General features: G+C 36.8%; 3 protein-coding genes across 9 annotated transcripts in view; 2 read left to right on the forward strand and 1 right to left on the reverse strand.

Annotated features, from left to right (window-relative positions):
- The window catches only part of RANBP3L (RAN binding protein 3 like), a 48078-nt gene extending 38188 nt beyond the window's left edge, over window positions 1–9890 (forward strand). For 2 of the 6 annotated variants that reach the window (XM_017650484.3, XM_073237052.1), the window contains 4 exons: window positions 634–754; window positions 3893–4035; window positions 6809–6986; window positions 7329–8527. In XM_017650484.3, coding sequence (XP_017505973.3) covers window positions 634–754; window positions 3893–4035; window positions 6809–6986; window positions 7329–7396 — 510 coding nt within the window. In that variant the 3' untranslated portion in view covers window positions 7397–8527. The other 4 variants (XM_017650492.3, XR_001851679.3, XR_001851680.3 and 1 more) reach the window with 4 other exon arrangements.
- Window positions 1–25506, reverse strand: part of SKP2 (S-phase kinase associated protein 2) — a 103923-nt gene that overhangs the window by 9487 nt on the left and 68930 nt on the right. The gene's annotated exons all lie outside the window — the stretch shown is intronic.
- NADK2 (NAD kinase 2, mitochondrial) overlaps window positions 16183–25506 on the forward strand; it is a 38972-nt gene continuing 29648 nt past the window's right edge. The window contains exon 1 of one of the 2 annotated variants that reach the window (XM_037002240.2): window positions 16183–16746. In XM_037002240.2, the coding sequence (XP_036858135.1) occupies window positions 16447–16746 (300 nt within the window). In that variant the 5' untranslated portion in view covers window positions 16183–16446. The remainder of the gene's footprint in view (window positions 16747–25506) is intronic. The other variant, XM_037002249.2, reaches the window with a different exon arrangement.

Here is a 25506-nt window from a genome sequence, read left to right on the forward strand (position 1 = left end):
AGTCACTAGGTGATTCTTATACACAGTAATATTTGAGAATTGCTAGTATGCATTGAATTGGAATAGGGTACTCTGTGGTATCACATCCTAGTTCTGATACTGAATTCTTTGAAAATTTTTAAGTATACAAATAGTTTCATGATTCCTTTACTTTTAAAAAATTATGTGACTCAAATAACATTATTAATCTAAAAGTTGGTATACACAGATAAATTGTTAAGTGCAAAGCAAGTCATGGAAAGTATGTATAGTATTCTACCATTTATAGAAAAAAGGGAACATATACATGTGTTCCATATAATATCTATGGAAGGATATATATATGTACAAATACGTCTAGAAGGAAAAACAAAATATTAACAACAGTCATTACCTGTTGCAGGGGGTGGAAATTGGCAGGTGGGGAACTATCATTGGAGAGGGACTTTTCATTTTGTACATCTTTTTGCTTTTTGATGTTGGAACTATTCAAAAATTGTATACTTTAAGATTTAAATAAACTTTTCAAGCTGGCTTAGAAATAATTAACAAAGGTTATTCTGGTAAAAGATCAAATAAAAGTGTTATAGCATAGGAAATAAACCACTTTGAAAAGGATTCTATATGTTTGACATTTTGAAAACTGTCCTTTAGATCAACTGCAAGCTTTTTATATTCAACAAAACATCACAGTCCTGGATTGAAAGAGGCAGAGGAACTTTGAGACTGAATGACACAGCAAGCAGTGACTATGGAACATTCCAGTCAAGGCTAAGTAAGTAATCATTTTGTAAAGTAAGTCATTATTTCTTAGAGTGAATTTCTAATATAGGTGGGTACACATCTTTTTCTGGGGATGTGTTATAAGAAATGTCAATAACTCAGACTGTTGAAAGCAATATTGTTTCTAATGTACTACAGGAGCTTCCCATTTACAGTAAACTCTGATATCAGACTACAAGGTTCCAGTTCTGGCTCTGTCACTGCCTGCCTGGTGACCTTGAACAGTTACTTAATCTCTCTCTGCCGTAGTTGCTTCAGTTTAAAATGGGAATAATAGTAGTCCATGATTTATTGAGCAACTGTGAGAATTCGGTGAGATAAAGCATGTAAAAGCTGAACACACCCCTAAAGAGTAATCTCATTATTATTTAAAGGGCTATGATGAAATTATTCTTGGAGTGAAAATAATTTTTCTTAAAAATATTATTTGCCCTTTAATTTATCCTTAGCATATAAACATTGTGTGTGGGTTGGGATGAATGGCGAGTTTCTGAAGAAATACATGTGTGTGGTTATTGAATCCATTAGGCAGATTGATAGTCAGAATCTGGAGTCAGTCAAGTTGAAAGACTAAGGGAGTTTTTGATACCTAAAAGACACACTGGGTTGTTCAGAGGCCTAAACTTCAAGTGAGCACAGGCAGAGATCTGGGCAGGGTGGGTGAGTTTACTGGCCAACACTCGGGGCAAGCTACAGAGGAGACCACAGATAGAAACTGGTTTCAGGGATGTAGATATTTGTTGAGTTTCAGATATCAAGCTCATGAGACCAGTAAGGAATAGAGTTCAGACTAAGAGAATAGGAACAGTGTTTTCACTTCTGTAACTGACAAACAGGTTTCTAAATAACCCAACCAAATATTATTTCCAAGGCAGATGTTAGTTGTTCTCTACTCTGGTTTAATTCCACTCTTTGCACTTGCCAAATTTGTGACTCATGGTGTTTATATTGCTTTGCAACCTGATTTTTTCTTTTAGATAGTATACCATGATCACCTTTACACATCAATAATTATCTTTCTTCAGTATTTTTAATGGGCTGATTAAATTATTTTGAATAGCAATATCATCATTTATTTAAGTAATTGTGTTTTTTTATTACAGTATTATTGATATACACTCTTATGAAGGTTTCACAAGAAAAACAATGTGGTTATTACATTTGCCTTTATTATCGAGTCGCCCCCACATACCCCATTGCAGTCACTGTCCATCAGTGTAGTAAAATGCCACAGGGTCCCTGTTTGCCTTCTCTGAGCTACACTGTCTTCCCTGTGACCCCCCCACACCATGTGAACCAATCATGATACCCCATAATCCCCTTCTCCCTCCCTCCCCGCCCACCCTCCCACACCTCTGCACTTTGGTAACCACTAGTCTTTTCTTAGAGTCTGTGAGTCTGCTGCTATTTTGTTCCTTCACTTTTGCTTCATTGTTATACTCCACAAATGAGGGAAATCATTTGGTATTTGTCTTTCTCTGCCTGATTTATTTCACTGAGCATAATACCCTCTAGCTCCATTCATGTTGTTGCAAATGGTAGGATTTGTTTCTTTCTTATGGCTGAGTAGTATTCCATTGTGTATATGTACCACCTCTTCTTTATCCATTCATCTACTGATGGACACTAAAGGTGCTTCCATATCTTGGCTATTGTAATTATAGCCAATATAAACATATGAGTGCATATGTCTTTTTGAATCTCTGTTCCTATTTTCTTAGGGTAAATTCCTAGGAGTGGAATTCATGGGTCAAATGGTAGTTCTATTTTAAGTTTTTTGAGGAACCTCCATATTGCTTTCCACAATGGTTAAACTAGCTTACATTCCCACCAGCAGTGTGGGAGGGTTCCCCTTTCTCTGCATCCTCACCAGCATTTGTTGTTCCTAGTCTTTTTTATGTTGGCCATCCTGACTGGTGTGAGGTGATATCTCATTGTGGTTTTAATTTGCATTTCCCTGATGATTAGTGATGTGGAGCATCTTTTCATGTGCCTATTGGCCATCTGAAATTCTTCTTTGGAGAAGTGTCTGTTCGTATCTCCTGCCAATTTTTTAATAGTGTTATTTGTTTTTTGGGTGTTGAGACATGTGAGTTCTTTATATGTTTTGGATGTTAACCCCTTATCAGATATGTCATTTATGAATATATTCTCCCATACTGTAGGATGCCTTTTTGTTCTGCTGATGGTGTTCTATGCTGTACAGAAGCTTTTTAGCTTGATGTAGTCCCATTTGTTCATTTTGTATTTTGTTTCCCTTGCATGAGGAGATACATTCAAGAAAAATTTGCTCATGTTTATATTAAGGAGATTTTTGCCTATGTTTTCTTCTAAGAGTTTTATGGTTTCATGAGTTATATTCAGGTCTTTGGTACATTTTGTTTACTTTTGTATATGGGGTTAAACAATAATCCAGTTTCATTGTCTTGCATGTAGCTGTCCAGTTTTGCCAACACTAGTTGTTGAAGAGGCTGCCATTTTCCATTGTATATCCATGGCTCCTTTATCATATATTAATTGACCATATATGCTTGGGTTTATATAAGGGCTTTCTAGTCTGTTCTATTGATCTATGGGTCTGTTCTTGTGTCAGTACCAAATTGTCTTGATTACTGTGGCTTTGTAGTAGAGCTTGAAGTTGGGGAGTGTAATCTCCGCCACTTTATTCTTCCTTCTCAGGATTGCTTTGGCTAGTTGGGGTCTTTTGTGGTTCCATATGAATTTTAGAACTATTTGCTCTAGTTCGTTAAAGAATGCTGCTGATATTTTGATAGGAATTGTACTGAATGTAAGTAATTGCATTTTTGACTGTTTAAAGTCTTTGTTTCAGTTTTCTCCATTGTAAACAATTCTTGGGTAAATATTCTTCAGATCACTAGATCCTCAAAGTAGTTATAAATTTTTAATTGTATTTTAATATTACAGTAAAACAATTCCAGCATTTAAGCTAAAAAATGTCCTCCAACATAATAAAGCCCAATTTGAAAAAGAAGTTATAACTTAGTCAAATTATAAATGCAGTCTGACAAACAACTACAAGATTTATTTTTGTTTCAAAATTGCCAAATTCCCCTGGATAGTTAAGGAATCAACTGTTCTGCAGTCTGATATATTCACCTTCCTCTTGTAGTTATGCGCAATCAAGGCAGCCTGAGGCTGATTCTCAATAGCAAACTCTGGGCTCAAATGAAAATTCAAAGAGCGAACCACAAAAATTTACGAATAACAGCTACTGATTTAGAAGACTGTAGTGTCAAAATTTTTTTAATTCAGGTAAGTGACAAATTTCAGTGATAGAGGATTACCATACTGTACTTATAGATCTCTGCAATTCTTAATTTATTTTTTCAGTTTATTATAACCTGTACCTTTGGCAAAAGTCAGCCACTCATTTTGGTTGTTTACAGTCTAGTACAATAACTAAATTTTATGTGAAATTTGAAATTATGTCAATTATCTTACTAAATTACCAAAAGGACTATTGTCAAGTGTGGCTCCTTAGAGGCCTGCAGAATTCACAGCCTGATGCTTACACTGAATGCTGAAACTGAGAAGGAACCAGTGGGAAATGGAAAAACACAGGGCTAGCAAGTTAAAACAACCAGTCCAACAGCAAATTCTAATTCTGGATGTGAGTCAGTCTCCAAGGTAACAGGACGGCAGCACAACTTAGCTGCTTCCATCAGCCCGAATGTTTGACATCAACTATGAGACACAGGCGCAAGAGAGCAGGAGTCAGGCCAGAAAAAAGGCTGGGTGTCCCACATGGACTAAGACACAGAAGACTGGAGACCACTGAGGGTGACTCAGGAAGAAGCTGAGAGTAAAGTAAATTTGCTCCCATATAGTAATGGAAAACAAGTTGGCAAGTGCTCTTTAATGGTAAATGAAAGGTTTTGTAAACTACCAGGAAGTGCATTGTCAGAAGTTCAGTGATGTTGAGTAGTAAAGTGTTAGAGTCAGATGATGCCCAAACCCTGTTACCATTTAAGGGGATAACACTTGATACTCTGCCATGCCAGAGTGGCTTGAGTGGGTAAAGCAGCCTGCCTCAGAGTGAGAGTGAGACTGTTAACTATGATTAGATTCTGCTGCTCAATATCTGACCCACACTGACTTTTTAAATTGTAAGCTGTTTTAGAGGTAAGCAAACGAAATGAAGGTAAAAAATCACCCCAAATTCCACTTCCAGAGATGGTCATTATTAAGATTTCAGTCTTATAGTATATTCAGTATATCTGTCTGTGTATATTATATACATGTACCATACTATACATACCATACTACCTTCAGGCAAGTTATTTAGTTAACCAAATTTTACTCATATGCCAATTGAATATGATAATAATATACTTCATAAAGTGGTTGAGAAAATTATATAACAATATTTTATTGTGAAATACACATATAAACTTTGTTTCACTTACTGGAAATCAGTGTCTTTGTGTCATTACTGTTCATTCTTCAAAAATTCTTTGAAGAGGTGAAAAGAATTCTTTTTTTATTATGCACCATAGTTTATTCTATGAATTCCACTTTGTTAAATACTTAGTGACTTACTATGTTTCATTATTATAAATCCTGAAAGGAAATGCATGAAATTCTGTGTACATACATATATGTTTTCTTGGGAAAAGGTTGACTTGACAATTTCTCTCCAGAAAGACTGAACCAATTTCTATTTTCACCAGCATTTTCTTATGATACTTCCTGGGAATTATCATTTTTTAATTACTATGAATTTCTTATTCAAAAAATGTATCATTGTGATTTTATTTTTAACTTCTGAATTTCTTGAATGAAAATGTCTGAATTAATTTGGCAAAAGGAAATACACTGACTAGTGAAAGGCATATTTAAAATTTAATGTAAGGAAGTCAAGGTAGCAGGATAGCATTTGTTTCAATTGCAAATATTCTTTCAATATTTGTTATTAACTTACCAAAGAAAAATTACACCTTTGCACATAGTATAAAAATTTAAATTACTGAAGAATCAACAAATATTCATTCAACACTTACTATATAATACCTAACACTATATGAGAAACAAAAACATTTATTTAATTTATAGTTATATTTTTCCCAAAAGTATTTAAGGCAACTTAAGAACATGCAGATGAAAAAATATAAGACCCTTCTCTCTAAAAAGTTGGCATGTAGTTGGTTTAACCCTCAGCTCTTGGCTTTAAGAAGTTAAATAACTCTTTGGAGGGTAAGCAAACAAAAAAAAATTTCCCTGATTTTTCTTTGAAATTGTGAAAAGGCACAAAAAAGTAAATTACTGCCATATTACTTCAAAAAGGGCTGACTTTGATGACAAAAGCCTGGGATTCAAGTCCCTGCCAAATGGCTGACTAGTTGTGTAAGTTCAGATCAGTTGCTGTAACTTTCTGAGCCATAGTCTCCTCATCTATAAAATGAAAAGGGAAACAAGTAAATATTGAGTACATGTGCTATGTGCTTTTGCTAATATAAATGGAATAAATAATTAGTTCAGTTTTATTGTAATGATTGAATTTTAAAAAGAACTTAGTGTTCTACCAATGTTATAGTTACCATTATTTTTTATATTATTAGTAATCATAAAAATAGCATAGAAAAGTATTGTAATTTATGGTAGAATATCATAGATTGTTCCAATGAACTCTGCATCTCCATGGAGCTATGTGGCTTGCAGGGCATGTCTGAGCATAGTGATGTAAAGGAAATGCAAATCTTTTCCCCCCTAACTGCAATTTTCTACAGTGTAAATAGTGGAGGAAGGATAGTCTGGACAAACTTACATCCACGCAGAAATTAAAGTAAAAAAATGTTACTTTCTGTTTAAAATGCACAAATTGGTACCTGTTACAAAATTAAGTCATTTTAGGGTTCAATTTGGTTCAAGAGGAATTGACTTTTTAACCCCTTCAGTTTTTAGGGTTTCTTACATTCTAGATTTATGCCATATAATTCCTTCCTTGTTAATAGTGAAAGATTAAAAATCTGTAAAATGTGACTATTATTAAGTTATTTATATTCTTAACTTAATTTTCCTCATTCAGGCCAGTGCCAAAGATACAGGACGTCTGTATGCAGCAATACATCATCGGCTTGTTGCACTCCGACAGAAAGACGTGAACCAAGCAGGAAGCCAGTCAGAAACAATCCTGCAACAGTTAAACGGTGATAGCTGTGATGAGGATGAGGATGATTTCCTTCAGGTCACTAAAAATAGATCAGGTAAATAACCTGTCTTTTGTTAGGTCAGAGATTTTAAAATGAAAGCTTCTGCACAATCTTACTATATGAAATAGATGTTTGAAAAATGGAGCTGATCTATTTAAAGTGGGTGGGAGTTAGAGCTCTAGTTGTTTGGATCTGAGGAGTGGGTTTGAAAATCCCTTCCTTTTACATGTGGCCTTCATTGGGATTTTATCAAAAGTCAGCCTTGCTGTCATGCCTCATATAATCTGCATATAAATTTAATGAGACTGTATTTACGATGTAAGATATTACATTGCTACACTGAAACTAACCATTTATTCATATTTCTCTTCGCTTGTTCTCATTCTTCTATTACAGGCTATAATAGGAGAAATTATAAAATACTTGTAATAGAGTCACTGGGCAAATCTAACTTGAAACTCTGAAAATCTGTTTGGAATTTGAGTGTTTTGTTTTCAAGGACCTTTTTTGCCACATTTCTTTTATTGTGTCAGAATTCATGAATTGAGCAAGGGTGAAGTGGAACCAGTAATTAGAAGATTTGGGGGCTCAGTACTTGCTGATGAGTGGATTTAAAAGTAACATCATTTTCAGAGAAAAACACTGTCAAGGAAATAATAATTCCAGCTTTGTTATATAGATGCAGCTATTTTAATAAAGTCATCCAATATTTTCAGTCATAGTTTCATGTGACCCTGAATTCTGCTTCATAGAGGGAGGACTGAGTAATAAACTTACAAAGATAACATGTTGGCAACCATTTTTCCAAGTTTTAATCATGTTAAATCTTAAAGCTACTGTAATTATACACAGTTTAAGAACCTATCAAAGAGCATGTGCAGAACTTGATAAAATAACTTCCTTTGCCTAATACTAAAAATGTAATCAGGAGAAAGAATGCATAAAACATGCAGATGAGGATCCTAAACTGCTTGACTAGATAAGCCAGAGAGATTAGTAAATGTGCTTTTTCTTGCTACTATTAAACAAATGTTTTTTTATTCTTGGAAATGCATAAATAAATTTATCTTTCATATTATTCTAATGCTTATATGGTCAACAATAAAATGGGGTCTATTAGAAAATGAGTTTTTATCAATTGAAAATGTTAAGAATTAAATGGCAAAATTCTCTCAACAAATAACACATTTATGAATCTATATTCTATTATACTCTATTTTAGGAAAGGGTAATACGCAACTATCTTTATACAAACTGAGAAACTATGGCAATAATGCAAAGCAAATGTCAATCGTATGAATCTCACCTTCTCCTGCCATTTTTCCCCTTTTCACTTAGTACCTTCTCTAGGAGGTGCTGCACACAAATGTTAAGATGTTATGGAAGCAGTAAAAAATCTGATTTTTAGATTTTGTTACTCCCGAGTTAAGGAAGGGTTTAATTATCCAAAAACATCATGTTTAAAATTAGCAACATTTCCAAATGTTACTTTTAAAGATATATCATTTCCTCACCAGTAATCACTCATCAATATTCGTGTTCAGTTGTATTTGATATTAAATTTAACCTGAGTAACACTGTATAATTAAATATCTTAAATTTATATCACAGATCCTTCTAGGTGGACCCTCAGACAGTCGGTTGCCTGTTCATGAGAGTTACCTACTATAAAAATGACAACATCTACAAAAAGATTGGTCACTTTACTGAAAATACTAAGTCATCCTAACTAACTGAAGATCTTATTCATTCCCTGGAGAGTTTTCATAGCAAAGCTTGTGAAATATAATTTATTGCAATTAAAATTTTATTTCATAGTCTAATAATTCTGAGATTTTCATTTTGATTATTATAGAGAAAATGACAATTTAAGAAACTCATGGACTTCAGAAGTTCAAGATTTACCATTTTTGAAGAAGTTAATTTAGATAGGATTTGATAACTAATTTGGACTATTCATCACACGGATGGATATGGTAGTTAAAATTATAAATTGCTGGATTTGATATCTAGTTAGTTTTTCAGTAATACATTGTCAGTCCATTAGACAAATATTTTACAAGATTTCCATTCATTTCTTTGAAAAACACTATATTTGCACGGTAACATTTCATTAAATCATCTTTTTCTTCTGGGAAATGTGTATTTTCATTTAACCTTTGGATTTCCTCATACTATAAGATTATATATTCATGGTATGAATTCCTTTAAAGAAAGCATTGTTCTTGGACTCATTTCCATTGCTCTTTGTATATGCTTGACTTCAGGTCAGTATACAATAGTGGAAAGAATGAACAAAATACATTACCTATGTATAAAACAGTAAGTATACAAAAAGTAAAATACGTTGACTTGTTCTTTCATTTATATAATTAAATTATCATTAATATTCTAGTAGGTGTAGCTATATGGAAGCCTTTTCTTTAAATGAATATATAAACCCAATGGATTTCTTTCTTAAATGTATTATGGTAGACTATAGTAATTTCAACAATTGTGCAACAGAGTTTGGAAGCTCCTCTTTTGAGATTTGTTTCAGAGACACTTGCTGAGTTATACAAGAAAATAAATCTCAGTACTTATAACCATTTCACTTTTCAATTCAGTTCAATCACCCCATGACTTCAAAATTACTTTTGATTGTAAAACCTAAACAATTCCCCTAGTAGAGGAATCTTTTCTGTTGGAGCTGCAAGATAAAAATAGTACAGAATGGGTGGCTTAAACAAAAGAAATTCATTTCTCACAATCCCAGAGGCTGGAATATCCACAATCAAGGTGCCAATAAAGTAGGTTTAATTTTGAGGCCCTTTATCTTGGCTTGTAGGGAGTTGCCATCCCACTGTGTGCCCACATGCCCTCTTCTTTCTGGGAACATGGGCAGAGAGTTTCCTGGTATCTCTTCTTGTAAGGACACTAATCCCATTAGACCAGGGCCCCACTCTCACAACCTCATCTAACCCTAATTTCCTCCCAAAGACCCATTTCCAAATATCATCATATTAGGGGTTAGGACTTCAACATATGAATTTTGGGAGAACATATACAGTCCATACCCAAGAGATAAGATTCACAAGTGCAAAATGTTTTCTGGAAATGTTTTGAACAATGACAACATATTTGGAATAATGGTATAACTTCATGAAATGCTGCTTTAAGAACAATATTCATGTGAATACACCTTTTCTTAAACTTATACTACTTTATTACAGTACCTCTTATAATAATAAAAGCAATTGTGTGTGTGTGTGTATATATATATATATACACACACATACTCATATGTAAGGATAGATATATAAACCTGAGTTAACGCCTAAAAGTCTACTTTCGCACATGAAAGTTGATTCTTTTACACTGTAATTTAGTATGTTAGTTGTTCAAAATTTTGCTCCTTCCCTATAACTGAGTAATGAGAACTTAGTGAAAGTTAGCTACTAAGAAAAGCCCATTCATTCTTCCAGTGACTATAGAAGAAATATTGTAAATAAAATTCTTTGCTTCTAAATTAAGCAATGACTCAGGAAATAGAGAAGAAAAGCTAATGTGAGAGAGGAAGAGAGAAAAGGTAGAAGAAAAAAACAGAACAAAAGAGCACTAAGCATAAAAGGAAGATTAATAAGAATGGAAAAACAGGTTTGTTTGTTTTTTAACCAAAAAAAGTGCTTTTGATGCAAAACACACTCTGTGGAAAATTTTCATTAGGGAATAATATAAACAGAGATACATTTGGAGAAAATATTAAAGAAGCAGTTCTTTTTTCACGTAAGATCTTAGCTGATATAGGAACATCCTGATTGCACCAAGCTGTTAAAGCAGAGAAAAGAGATGTTTGTCTTTCTGACATGTTCATACTTGCCCATGTTAGGGTGGGGGATGAAGCAATATTTTCTCAGCGCCTCAAAAATTTTAATTTGATTGCATTCTTTCTTGCTGTGATTTGCCTTGTACTTCTTTGCATACACCAAGTAATAAAATTAGACTACCTCAATGTCTGACACAAGAATGAAAAAATAGTGCTAGAACATGAGGAAGGCAGAGAGAGAAAGAATGAAAATTCCTGGATTATGCTATGACATGGTTACTAACAGCAGAAACATGGTATTTAGTTTATGACTTTCAACCCATTTCCAATCCACTCTATTATTCCTTTTTATAATCTTTATGCAACTAGTAATATTTGGGGGATAACAGAAATAGAAACATTTTAGTTTCTCCTTGTCCTGTGTCTTTATATAGCCTTCTCCTTTTTGGCTTTCCTACATCCTTTGCCCCCCTGTAATGTGAAGAGATCAATCATATAATGATATTTTCACAACTTATTAGGTGGGTGATTTCAAAGTATACATCTTCATAGATTTCCATAGAAGCTGCTTTTATTAAAATTTGCTTAATTATTCCCCAAATATACTGATACATATTTAACATATCAAATTATGCATTTTTAAAACTATCATTGATATACAATCTTATGAAGGTTTCACAAGAACAACACTGCAGTTTAAACATTCACCAAATTTATCAAGTCCACACCCCTGCCGCCCCCCATTGCAGTCACTGTCTATCAGCATAGTAAGACGCTATAGAGTCATTACTTGTCTTCTCCGTGCTATACTTCCTTCCAATGGATTTACTTATATTGTGATTGTGGATTATAATGCCCCTTAATCCCGTTCTCCCTCCCCACCCACCTTCCCCAATCCCTTTCCTTTGGTAACCAATAGTCCCTTCTCAGAGTCTGTGAGTCTGCTGCTGTTTTGTTCCCTCAGGTTTGCTTTGTTTTTATACTGTACAAATGAGCGAAGTCATTTGGTACTTGTCTTTCTCCACCTGGCTTATTTCACTGAGCATAATACCCTCTAGCTCCATCCATGTTGTTGCAAATGGTAGGATTTGTTTTCTTCTTATGGCTGAATAATAATCCATTGTGTATATGTACCACATCTTCTTTACCCGTTCATCTACTGATGGACACTTAGGTTCTATATCTTGGCTATTGTAAATAGTGCTGCGATAAACATAGGGGTGCATATGTCTTTTTCAAACTGGGCTCCTGCATTCTTAGGCTAAATTCCTAGGAATGGGATTGCTGGGTCAAATGGTATTTCTATTTTTAGTTTTTTGAGGAACCTCTATATTGCTTTCCACAATGGTTGAACTAATTTACATTTCCACCAACAGTTTAGGGGGGTTCCCCTTTCTTCACATCCTCACCAGCATTTGTTGTTGCTTACCTTTTGGATGTTGGCCATCCTAACCGGTATGAGGTGATATCTCATTGTGGTTTTAATTTGCATTTCCCTGATGATTAGTGATGCAAATCATCTTTTCATGTGCCTGTTGGCCATCTGAATATCTTCGTTGGAGAAGTGTCTGTTCAGATCCTCTGTCCATTTTTTAAGGTTATTTGTTTTTTGGGTGTTGAGGTGGGTGAGCTCTTCATATATTTTAGATGTTAACCCCTTATTGGATAAGTCATTTATGAATATATTCTTCCATACTATAGGATGCCTTTTTGTTCTGCTAATAGTGTCCTTTGCTGCACAGAAGCTTTTTAATTTGATGTAGTCCAATTTGTTCATTTTTTATTTTGTTTTCCTTGCCCAAGGAGATGTGTTCAGGAAAAAGTTGCTCATGTTTATATTCAAGATATTTGTGCCTATGTTTTCTTCTATGAGTTTTATGGTTTCATGACTTACATTCAGGTCTTTGATCCATTTTGAGGTTACTTTTATGTATGGAGTTAGACAATAATACAGTTTCATTTTCTCACGTGTAGCTGTCCAGTTTTGCCAACACCAGCTGTTGAAGAAGCTGTCATTTTCCCATTATATGTCCATGGCTCCTTTATCATATATTAATTGACCATATATGGTTGGGTTTATATCTGGGCTCTCTATTCTGTACCATAGATGTATGGGTCTGTTCTTGTGCCAGCAGCAAATTGTTTTGATTACTGTGGCTTTGTAGTAGAGCTTGAAGTTAGGGAGCATAATACCCCTGGCTTTGTTCTTCTTCCTCCCAATTGCTTTGGCTATTCGGGATCTTTTGTTGTTCCACATGAATTTTAGAACTATTTGTTCTAGTTCATTGAAGAATGCTGTTGGTATTTTGATAGGGATTGCATTAAATCTGTAGTTTGCTTTAGGCAGGATGGCCATTTTGACAATATTAATTCTTCTTGCCCATGAGCATGGGATGTATTTCCATTTATTGGGGTCTTCTTTAATTTCTCTCATGAGCGTCTTGTAGTTTTCAGAGTATTGGTCTTTCACTTCCCTGGTTAGCTTTATTCCTAGGTATTTTATTCTTTTGGATGCAGTTGTAAATGGAGGTGTTTTCCTGATTTCTCATTCTGCTAATTTTTTGTTAGTATATAGGAATGCAACAGATTTCTGTGTATTAATTTTGTATTCTGCAACTCTGCTGAATTCACTTATTAGTTCTAATAGTTTTTTTGGTGGCGTCTTTAGGGTTTTCTATGTATAATATAATGTTGTCTTCAAACAGTGACATTTTAACTTCTTCCTTACCAATTTGGATGCCTTTTATTTCTTTGTGTTGTCTGATTGCTGTGGCTAGGACCTCCAGTACTATGTTAAATAAAAGTGTTGAGTTGGCACCCTTGTCTTGTTCCTGATCTTAGAGGAAAAGCTTTTAGCTCTTTGCTGTTATTAATTATGTATCTTATATTAAGATAAGCTAAACATTCTTCTCTTTCAACAGGACTTTACCAAGCCTCCAACTTAATTATGCACCATCAAAATGTTGTCTCTTAAAATATTTTACATCCATTACTGCCAAAGCCAGGAACACTTTGACCCCAGTGTCTAATATTCTATACAGGTCTTAGAGTATGTGGAAGTTATTAAAAAGAGGGTTTCACAGTCAGAATGCACATGAAGTGAGCTGGAGGGTGTTGGAGATGGGAAGGACACATCTTAAACTTTGTACATCTTCAAATTGTGAATGTTACAATGAAATATAACTTTTCCCATAAAATGTTGAGATCAATTAAACTTGCTTAGGATGTGGCTACCAGGTGGCTGGGTAGGCTATTCACTGGACAAGCACACCAGTCTTGCTATAGATGAGATCTGAGTTTGAAAGTTACTACATTACACACTGTTTCAGTTGTTTGAGAGTAGTTGAAACTGTTACTAGATCCACGAATGCCAGCACGTTTTTGTTTTACAATGGCCAGATTATACACACAGTACTGGGTAATTTTTGACATCAGAGAATAGACAAACTGGACTACATGAACACATTTGTAGTTTCTGAGATGATTAGTGGAAACTATGGCATTGGAGAAGTTATTGAAGTAACTGGCAAATATTTAGCCTAATAAAGACTTGATGATCTATGTTTTCCAACAACTAGAGGATTACCAAAACTTTTGTTTCTGCCAATCTAGTGGATATAAAAGACTATTATACTATTACCTTAATTTGTACTTTCTAATAAGGTTGAGTATCTTTCAGATACTTACTGCTTGTTTCTTCAAAGAAGTGCCTGCTCATAGTCTCTGTGAAGCTAAGCATATCATTTTCTCCTTTTAGTGGCTTATCACTCAAGATAAAGGCCAAGGTCCTAAGCATGGATATAATGCTTTTCATGTTTTTCCCCCTTTCCACTCTGCAGCCTCACCTCCCACTATGGCCTGCTTCCCTCTAAATTCTCTAGCAATTCAGAACTGCTATTTCATTACTCCATACCTTTGTTCAAGCTGTTTCCTCTGTGGAAATCTTTACTATAATAGTAAGAATCCAAAGGACCTGAGGATGTTAAAGTAATAAATGAGTAACTCACATCCCAAAAAAGTTAAGAGGTGTGCTTAAATTTCCACAAGTCACTATTAGCAGCTTCTATGAGGCAAAGTTCCTGGCCAGAACAGGTCAGTGACCTACTAAAAATGACATCTCTGAGATTCCATTGTGTACTTGCCAGTTTAATAAACCATCTGGCTTGTAATAAGAACACAATAAATATTCAGGGAACCTGTGAATGAATGCTAGTGGGGATGGCTAGCTTTTTAAAAAAGAGTCACAAATTTGGCATCAAGTTGGGCTCGAACAACACTGGTGTCACTCTAGTTCAACTCCCCCATTTTATAGATGAGGAAGGAATCTGAGGCCCAGAAAGGTGAAGTAACCTGTCCAAAGTCCCAAAGCTAGTTACTGATGGTGCTAAAACTACAAAGAGGCAGAGGGAGCCAAAGGAAGTGGATCTAAGGAGCAGGAGGGATGAGGATGTGCACTGCCTTTGAATTCTCCCCTTATAACAAGAGCGTTTCTTCTATTTCCATTACTACTACTCTAGCCCAGGCCCATGAAACTACACCAGCAGGGCCCGAGACTCCCTTCCTCCTCTTGCGTCCCAATCTGATCAATATTCCAAAGACAGATCAAGTCACCAAACATTGCTTTCAGGGCTCATTCCTTTCCAGTTAAAAGCCTCCAAAAGGCTAGCTACTGCCTATAGGATAAAGTCCAAATTTACAAACATTCTTAACCCTTCTTGCCCTATCTACTTTTCCAACCTTATTTCGCTATCTCGAAATCCTCCACTTGGCCAGACTCCTCTATCCATTTTCCCCTAACTTCTTTAAAAGCTCCTCTCTTTTTCCCCCTGGACGGACAGCTTTTTGGCTGGCAGCAGGGGTTTGTAACCTGTGCATTTCCACAGGGCACCATGCTTAGATGGGCGCACTGGCCGGTTTACTACTCTCTGTCCGTCTTGCAATTTTAAATAATTTTTGAATGAGAAACTCTACATGTTCATTTTGCACTAGGCCCCACAAATTATGCCGCAAGTCCTTGGTCAGTCTCCTCGGCCCCCTAGCTCAGCCATCCCAAACATGAAGGAACAAGAGTTCGGGCTTATGCACAATACGAAAAGACCTAGTCTTACGTGGTATGGCCTTACGCTGCAATAATGAAAAACAACCGAATCCAAGCGAAAAGGTACTCGGCACCCGGCCTGCCTCCAGCTAGGAGCTCAAAACCGCACACAGAGCCCTAACGCTGCCTGAGACCGGTTCCAGCTAGATTCCTCAGGGCAGCTCAATCGCCAAATAGAATTCCAGCTCTTACCCCCGGCCGCAGCCAATCCCCGCAGTGCCTCGGGCTCCGAAACCGCAGTGGGCTCTGATTGGCCGACAAGAGACGGCCTGGGCGGGCGGGTGGATGTTTGAACGCACCCGGGGAAGGGGTGGAGCGGGAGGTCGGCCTCCCGATGGCGAAGCGGCCACTGCGCAGGCGTGGATGGAGACGGCTACACAAACAAAACCTACCACACCGAGGCCTCTGGCTCTTCCCCGCCCATCTTTCCCCCGCGTGGGGTTCCTCTCCCCTGTCAGCGTCTGGGCACGTCCCCCTCGCGGCGCGGGCCACGCACGACCGTCACTTAACCTCGGTCCTCCCCGCGCGAAGCTAGAGGACTGGGCGGCGCTCAGTTCTGGCGGCGGGGCGCGGTGGCAGCAGCCCGCGCCCGCAGCCCGGCCGGGCTGACGATGACTTGCTACCAAGGCTTCCTACTGGGCAGCTGTCGTCGCGTGGCGGGCGGACGGGCGGCGGCGCTCAGGGGGCCGGGCGCGGGAGGCCCTGCCGCGCGGCCGCGACTCGGCGGTGACTGCGGCGGCCGGCGGCACCTGGGGCACGGGCAGCCGTGCGAGCTGGCGGGCTGCGGCAGCCGCCCCGACGGCGGCTTCCGCCCGTCCCGGGTGGTGGTGGTGGCCAAGACCACCCGGTACGAGTTCGAGCAGAAGCGGTACCGTTATGCGGAGCTCTCGGAGGAGGACCTGAAGCAGCTGGTGGGTCCCGGCGCCCCCGCAGTTGTCTCAGCTCGGCCTGGTTTCGGCGGAGGCTTTGGGGGCAACCACTTCCCCGCACGCGAGACCCTTCTGGACGACCACCCTTCCCGGGCGCCCTAGATGCTCTGCCTGCTCTGCTCGCTGCTCCCCACTTCCTCTGGCTTCGCTCCTAGGCTTCCCCTACCTGTGTGTGTGTGACAGGGAGGGAGAGGTACTGGTAGTCCAGAGACCCTCCTCTCCCGGGCGGGGCGTCCCGAGGAAACCTTGGATGGGGGAAGAGAGGCTCCCATAGTGGGAGGGCTTTGGGGACTCATTTGTGCTCTAGGTGCCCAGTTCCCCCCAACTTGTTGGGAACAGCAACAGCCCCAGGAAAGGTGGGCCGGTGGCTGAGATCTGGACGCTGTGGTAACAACTTCCCAGGCCGCCCCTAGAAAGGGGGCCCCGGGCCGCGGTTGCGGGCAGTGGAAAAGAGGGCGAAGGTACCGCGGACACACCCCCTTTTTCTCTCCGGGACGGAGAGGCCTGGGATCTCAGTAAAGCCGGTCAGGGTGAGCCTTTTCCTTTCTGGAATGCGGTTGTCATGCAGGGTTCTAGCAGCTTGTTTTAAAAGCACAGGTGTCCTTGGTTCAAGGAAGAGCAAGGGAGAAAATTTGACTTTGAATATGTTATTAACTGGAAAGGTCAAGACAAAGGACAGGTAAACCTGGTAATTATGAAATAAACAGCCTATGTCTAAAATGTAGCAGTATCTCTACAATAGACTATATTTGATTTAGATATTTATTAGTATCTCTGCAAAGTATATAAATCTATCCCAGGAAAAAAAGCTTGAATATTAATTATCTCCCTTCCCTCTCTTTTGAAACTTCTGATCCCAAGTTCCCATCCACTAATTTAGGAATAGGGGTGATAATGCTACCAGGAACCGCACAGAAATCTCTTTAATTGTTGACACTGTACCAAAAGGCTTTGGAATTCGTTGCCTAATAACCCTAATCTTGCAGAAAATTCTGTATTAGACAGCCGTTATAAACTCCTGTTATGGCTTGTAATCTGCAGCATATTTTTGTAACATTTTATGGAGGAACCAAAATGAACTGTAAATCATCTTTGCTTAAGTACTGAATCTGTTTTTCCAACTTCTTGGTTCTTTAATGAGCTAACTGAAGAAGTTAAGTGAAGAAGCACTCATCTTTGCTAGGTGCAGAATTGTTTCCTCTCCTTTCCCCAAGTGTTAGAAGGTAGCAAGTTACAGAAAATACTTGTATCATTTAAAGAGTAAATTAGCAAACAGTTTGAGCAGGAGGTTGGAGAAGTTGAGTTTGTGTTGGGGAGTGAAACTGGCAAGGAGGAAATAATAGTATCAGAAGCAAGCACATTGTTTCTGTTTGGGAGAGTTGTGTCCGTTGAGTTGTGCTGCCGATTTTGCAAGATCTACATTTTGGACATTGTCAAATGCCATATACACATAAATATGTTCTTCATACAATTTTATGGGAATCTCTGAGAACAATTTAAAATAGTACACTTGATTGGCATGTTCCGAGGATGGGGCTGGGGGTCCGGGGCGTGCAATTCTAAGCCCTGGTTGTGTGTGGTTAGCTTCCTGTGAGTCTTCTCTGGGTATCAGAGGTGGTGAAAGTAAAACATTTTGAGCACTACTGTCATATTTTCAAAGTGCTTTCACCTAGGTCAAGAACCAGGGTTGGACTAGATAGCCTCCAAGGCCATTTCTAGTGCTGGCAGTTTGAAACTGGGTAACTTTTGCAAGGCCTCAGGAAAATGGGTGGCATTAATTCTTGGACCTCTGAACTACATTGCCACTAATCAAAACTTCAAATGTAGGCAAATCAATAAGTCTTTAAAAATCAAACTACTTAGTGTAACCACTCAAGTATCTGAAGCAAGATCTGTAAGAGGTAAATATTTGTCTGTGGCTAGGTAGTGCTGTTGGAATAAGAAAACTTAGAAGTAAGATTTCTGGACTATATAATGCACAGTTTTGTAATTGCAAGGTAGTGAAATTGTCATTTCAATTAAATTTTATTGGATCAGTTCCTTACTGATTGGAGTTTGTTTTAGCATTTACATTAAGGACAATATTCAGAATGGAATAGCATTAGGTGGAGCCCAAGCCAAAGAATACAGGGCTGTGTGAAGTTGTTCTAAAATGGGATTCTGTAACAGGTGTAGTAAGATGGTTAATATTGTTTGCTGTTTTCCGTGGGCAAAAGATACTAAAGTTATGAATCATGGGACTTAGGTATGATTCCTGCCACTGGACGTGTGTTTGAGTCTTGTGGCACCATTCTTATTATGTCTACAGTGTCAGGCAGGTAACCTGAAGTTTTGTATCAGAGGGTTCTCTTTTGTTGTGGTGGTTTTGTTGCTAAATAGGTTGCAAAATAGGTCAAGTATTAGGTTACTTGTTAAAAATGCAAACCAGCCCTAAGCTTCATAGTTTTCTCACTTTTTAGAAACTTAGAGGAAATACTTCTTAGTTGATAAAGCATGTACAAAATAGGTTTTCACCCTCAGACTGGGTCAGAGTTGGACTTTTACCTATGTTTTCATACAGGTTACCTTTATATTTAAATCTTGCTTTTTCCTTTCCCCTGACTGATCAGTGGCTTTTCTTGTGAACAGAGAATTTTTAGTCAAGGATTTTACTTCTACTGGTTATTAAACTTGAAAGGGCTAATTAAACTTACTACAGTTTACTTGCAGCATAAGACATCTAGTGGAACTTAGTATTAACAGGGTCCATGACACTCAACAAATTAGACCTTTAGCTGAATTAAAGTTGACTGGAAGGGTTTTGACATCATAAATATGCCTTATTTGCCAAAGAGAAGGTTTTACTTTAAAATATTTTAATGTAAACTGAGTAAGAAACAAGCAGTTTCCACCCCCTTCTCCTCGCACTCAAGTCTTACAACCCCAGAGAGAATCCCCTTTAATGGTTCCCATTTTTAGTTTTCTTTTTAAATTATCTTCATAATGGGATAGAATAATTTAGCAGCTCCTCTATTATTGGATTAAATTATTCCTAGTTATTGCCTTCTGCAGTTTTGGGAAATGTAGCACCTTGAATTTTGTTTCCTGAAAATGATGGTGTAGTTTAGGTTGTAGTTCTTGGGCAGAACATACTCTTGCCAATGTGTGCAGTGAGTGCAGTATTTGCAATATGAGTATTTATCAAATAAAAAAACATGATCTGGAGTACTGCCAGAGCCTTCCATTGGAACCCACCCCTTTCAATCTTCCAGACACAGGTACAAGAGTGGTCTATCTGAAGTGAACATCACGGCACTTTACTCCTCTGCTTAGAACTAACTCCTCAGAAGCTCAGCATGAACTGCAGAATCACCTAGGAAATTTGTTGGAAAGCAGATGCTTAACCCCCATGATTCTGATTCAGTTTGTAAAGACTCCAAATTCTTCCTTTCTGAAACACACTCTTAAGGTTGCCAACTCTTTGTCCAGGGAACTGCATTTTTCCTTTGGGAAACACTGCTGTAGGCAAACCTTCAAGATCTTTAGTATGCCAAACAAGGCCCTTCATGAACTGGCTTCTGTCTGTTACCCTTTGAACTTCATATCTGTTCTTGTCTTGAACTTCATTTTCCATTAATTTCAAATTGCTTTAATTTCCATAATATGTTGTGATTTGATTTTATTTATGGATCACTAGCACATTAAAACGGTTCAAAATGTTAAAGATGCAGAAGACTACATAACGAAAAGCCTTTCACTTACTCATCACCTAGCATTCAGTTTTTATCCCTGGAAGGAACCAATGTTATCAATTCCTGTGTTTACTTTCAGAAATGATCTATACATACAAATCAACACAATGAAATATTCTTATTCTTTGTTCTATCCCTTTTTACTCCATGATAACATATTATTTAAGATATTCTACCCTGGTTCTTTTTTTTAAATAGTATGTATAGTAGTCCATTGTGTGCATATGTTAATTTATTAAAATACATTCCATAATGAATAATATTGATGTTCACTCATACAGGTGTGAATGAAGCACTAAGATAAATGCCTGAAAGTGAATTTGCTGAGTCAAAAGGCATACACATTTGAAATTGTAATAGGTATTAACAAATTGTTTCCTGGAGAGGCTGTACAAACGTATACCTTCACCAGCAATGCACAAAGGCTTTTTTTCCCCCATAATCAGTTTATCATATTTTGGGGGCTTTGCCACATTGCTAGGTGAAAAATGGTATTTTAGGGTGGTTTGATTTACATTCCTCAGTATTTTCACTTTTGTGGCCCCCTTTGCTTTTGAGTGTTTCTCTGTCTTCTAGACTAATTATTCCTTTGAGGTCCAACTCCAGGCATTACTCTCACAGGAAGCAATCCTTGGTAATCTTGGTGCCCCTCTCTGCCACCAGGCATGTGTTGGTCTTCTTCACTGTATCTTCATAATGCCTGTGTTTTTGAGCTTTAGACCTTAGAGTATAATCTGATTATTTTCTTCATAGACCTGGGGGCAAGGACTGCTGCTTATTTATCACCCTTTACGCCTTCCCATCCCCACCAAAAAAGGTGCTGAAATGTTTCTGATGTTTTAAAAAATCATTTTTAGCTCTTTTATCCTGGAGGCTTCCAGTCTAGGGCCTTATTTATAGCTGCCAATTTTCAAGAAGATGTTAGCTATAAAAGTAGAGGTTACCAACATAGGTTCCCTGGAAGAGTTTTCATGGTTAAACATGTTTGAGAAACATGAGCCTAAGCAAAACATTTTTATTTGACCAGAGCATTTTTTTTTGCAGAAAACATTTTAAATTCTGTGGAATGAAACCTAGAAAGTAGAGGCTTAAGGTATACTCCCACCATAAATATTTTCAGTTAGAGACTCAAAGATGTAAAATGATTAAATATTACAGTAGCTGAAACTCCACTATTAACATAATCATTGACTAATGAGCTTTGGAGCCCTGATTTTCAACCTTCTCTGTATATCAGGATTACCTAGGGGGAGGTTTAAAAAACTACAAATGTGTGACCAGCCATGAGGTTGTAAATAACAACATCTCTTAACTGTGATCACTTCTATATTTTTCATTATGTGAATTAAGCTCTGAATAAAAAAAATGGTGTTTATCCATGCATATGAGTATCTTGCCAGCTAGTAAAGTGTAAGTTGACTTTATTTCACTATCACTGGTCTTTGTAATATGTAACAGAAATGTGTATTTCCGAATATCAGCAAGTTGTTTCATGCCTTTGGAGTATTCATTTTATATATATTTATTTATAATAAACCACTAGATGTGGAAATTGTGCAGGAAATTAGACCAACTTGTGTAAAACATTTGCATTCAAGGAGAGTTCAGCCAATTGGTTCTCTTCTTCCTACTGAAGATGGGTAGAATTAGGACATGGTAAAGAACAGAATAGTTCTTGGCCTTTGTAACTTAATCATAATTGAGGCTTAGTGGTCTAATCAGTATTTATAGTTCTCAAGCGGGAGTCACATATATGGTTAGTGTAGGAATGTTAGTACTATGCATAAGAGCAGGAAATCTGAGTTTTGAACCTAGCCTGTCTATTAGCTTTGTAAACTTGAGCAAATAAGTTTGCAAATAATCTCTCTGTCTTTGAAATAGATGTGATAGTAACTGCTTTTCCTTGTTTGCATAATTTTTACAGAGATCAAATTACCTATAATTTATATAATTTAAAGTACCATAAGTAGTTCTAATTTTATAGATACAGTAATGATCATTATGTGAAGGTCACTGTTATTTATTAAATTATGTAACATGGCAGTGCTTTAGTCATTCAAAGTAGGTTCCTTTACTGAGGGAAACCACTAAAGTAACTGAAGACTTGTTGAATCTAACAGTGTTCATGTAGTATTTTTTTAAGCCAATTTCTTAGAGGAAATAATGGTTTTGAATTTTCTCCTTTCTATTAAGAAGTATTTTTTTAATGGAGAAAGTAATTATAAAAATAATGAACTGCTTTAAAAATACTTCCTTACAATGTCATTATTGCCAACATTCAAGAAGTTTGATGACTGACTTAATATAAGTCGTTACTTTAAAAAATTTACTTAACTGTCCATTCATTGAGCACCTGCTAAGTGCTGGGCATCCTACTAGGTTCTATGGAATCAAAGGTGAGTAAAATTTCCAAATGTGTGGAGAAAATGCAGTATAGTAATTATTTACAAGTGTCTATGGGAATACAGAGAAGGGAGAAAAAAATTGGAGGAAGGGCAGAGATGAAGGGGGAAAAAGAAGGCCTTTGAATTTTTTCAACTTTTAAATAGACATTTTAGGGATCACCTCAAAGTTTAGATTTTCAGTTATGAATTTCTACCATACCGAAAAGTTTCAAGTTAGACACCTGGGTATTCAACTACCTAGGCTTAACAGATACTAATGTTTGCCTGAGATATTTTTCAAGGAAATGTTATAGTTGAAGCCTTATCCTTCCAGCTTTTCCCCTCGCTGTCTCCCCAGAGGTAACCATGAACCTGAAGTTGTTACATGTATGTGTGTGTGTGTGTATATATATATATATACACACACACACACACGTCTTTCTCTTGCATGTTATACATTTATTAATATGACTTGTGTCCATAAAAAGTATAATATTATTTTGTGTTTCTTTAAGAAGTTATATCAATAATATAATTTTCTTTAGATTATTTGCCTGTTCTTTTAAAAATTTGCTTTCTTTACTGTTGGTTTTGAAACTCACCTATGTTGATATATGTTAATTCATTTTAACTGCTGTATAGTATTCCATTGTTTGGATAATTCAGTTGTTTCCAATTTTTATTCTATTAAAAACTGCAATTGGAAGTACAAATAATTTTTCCATAAGTATTGAATGACTTCCCTGGTTCCCCTTGTTGACATTAGCACTTAACTTGGTAGACTTTTTACATTTTTGCCAACGTGAGAAGAGTGAAATGGTATCTTTTACTTTTAGGATATTTGAACTGAATATTAAGGATTAACGAGGAAATTATATGGAGAGAACAGTACTAGCAAGACAATGTACCTTTTTGCCAACAAAGAGAACTCAAACATATTTGACTATAATCCCCAGTCAGAAAAATTTTATATCATTACTCAGTATATATATTTATATTTGAAATAAAAGATAGCATTGAACAATTTAGCCTTGTTACATGTAGTAGAGTTTATTATTCTCTTTAATAACAATATTGGTTGTTACCATTACATTGATGTGACCACCATTTTTAAGAGCAGCTTGAAAATCATTGCCCAAGAATTAAGTATATCAAAGCTAGACAGGTGGGATGGACCTTGTAGAGGTGTTAACTGTCATGTGAAGGAGTTGGCTTTATCTCAGTCATTTTCAATTTGTTTTAGCAGTAGAATACCACCCCTGCTCAGGCCTACTCTCTTTCCCCACAGGAAGTGATGGGGTCAGTTTTTCTGAGACGTCACCATCCTGGGACTAGAATAAAAACAAGCTTATGGTCATGGTATTTAGGTTGGGGTAATGGGAAATAAGACTTAAAAAAAATTAGTTTAGAAATTCCAGAGGCAAGCTATTGCATAAGCCCAGATACGAGTTGATTTTGTTCAGAACTCAAGCACTAGTAGCATGAATGTAATGGACAAAAGGAGACACAATTTACAGCTATAGTTATTGGACTTCACCGCTGGCTGGCTGTGGAGATTGAGTGAGAGGGAAGAATTACAGGGGATACCTGCATTTATTCTGTTGACTAGGTAATTGGAAGTGTTATTAACTGAGGAATTGTCTGAGGAACTGTTTAGGGTTCACTGCACTAGGCTTGATCATATTAGGTGAATAGTTTACTTTCTAGCTGTTAATTAGGTGCTAGTAATCCTTAAAGGCAATTTTTTAGCCACACTTACTGTGCCATTTAGTTAATTAAGTGTGTATGTTTTTAAGAGTGTTTACATTATGCCTACTGAGTTTACATACCAAACTGTCATTGTCACAAAAGCTTGTGCATTTCTTATGCGTAAAATTTAAAAAGATCCATTTCTTTTCCTTACTGAACTTTAATGGAAATTACATGGAGTACAAAATACTTGCCCAACTGACAAATAAAACAAGTTTAAAAAATTTGTATTGGTAAAAATTTCAGGTTTGATCAAGTAAAAATATCTGTGATACTTTAATAAAAGTATTTGGATCATTTAGAAAATAGTGTACCTATCACATGTGACTTTAAGGTGTGTCAATTTCTGTCCATTCAGAATCCTCCTTTTTTTCCTTTATGTTCTGTTGTGATTGAACATTAGAGCTACCAGGGGAGAAGTGTTGTTGGCTTTTGGAGATTTTGTCTGAGAAACTCTATGGCTCCTACTGAAATGTGTCAGTCTATTGATCATTTAGATCACACTGTTTTTTCCAAATATCTGGGTGAATAATCTTAAAAAATTTTTTAATGTAGATAAGAACTAAGAAGTTTTTAGAAAAAAATATTGAAGATTTTGTTACTAATGCCTCATGTGTGGCATTGCAGAATTGAAAATTATGTTGTAAATTTCAGTAATATCTATAATCTCTTAATTGTAAGACATTTCACAAAGAATTCATGTGTTCTTGTTTGATTAAAATGTTTTTAAATCTCTGAAGCCTTGTTATATTTAGAAGGATAGCTAGAAATTCTTACAACCTTTGTGTATTAAAGAAGACTTTAAAAACCTTTGACAGCCAGTTGAATAGTGATTTAATACTTTCTAATTGATGCTTTTTATTAAGTAATTTTAAAAA

This window comes from Manis javanica, chromosome 1, assembly GCF_040802235.1.
Source record: "Manis javanica isolate MJ-LG chromosome 1, MJ_LKY, whole genome shotgun sequence".
Classification (NCBI taxonomy): Eukaryota; Metazoa; Chordata; class Mammalia; order Pholidota; family Manidae; genus Manis; species Manis javanica.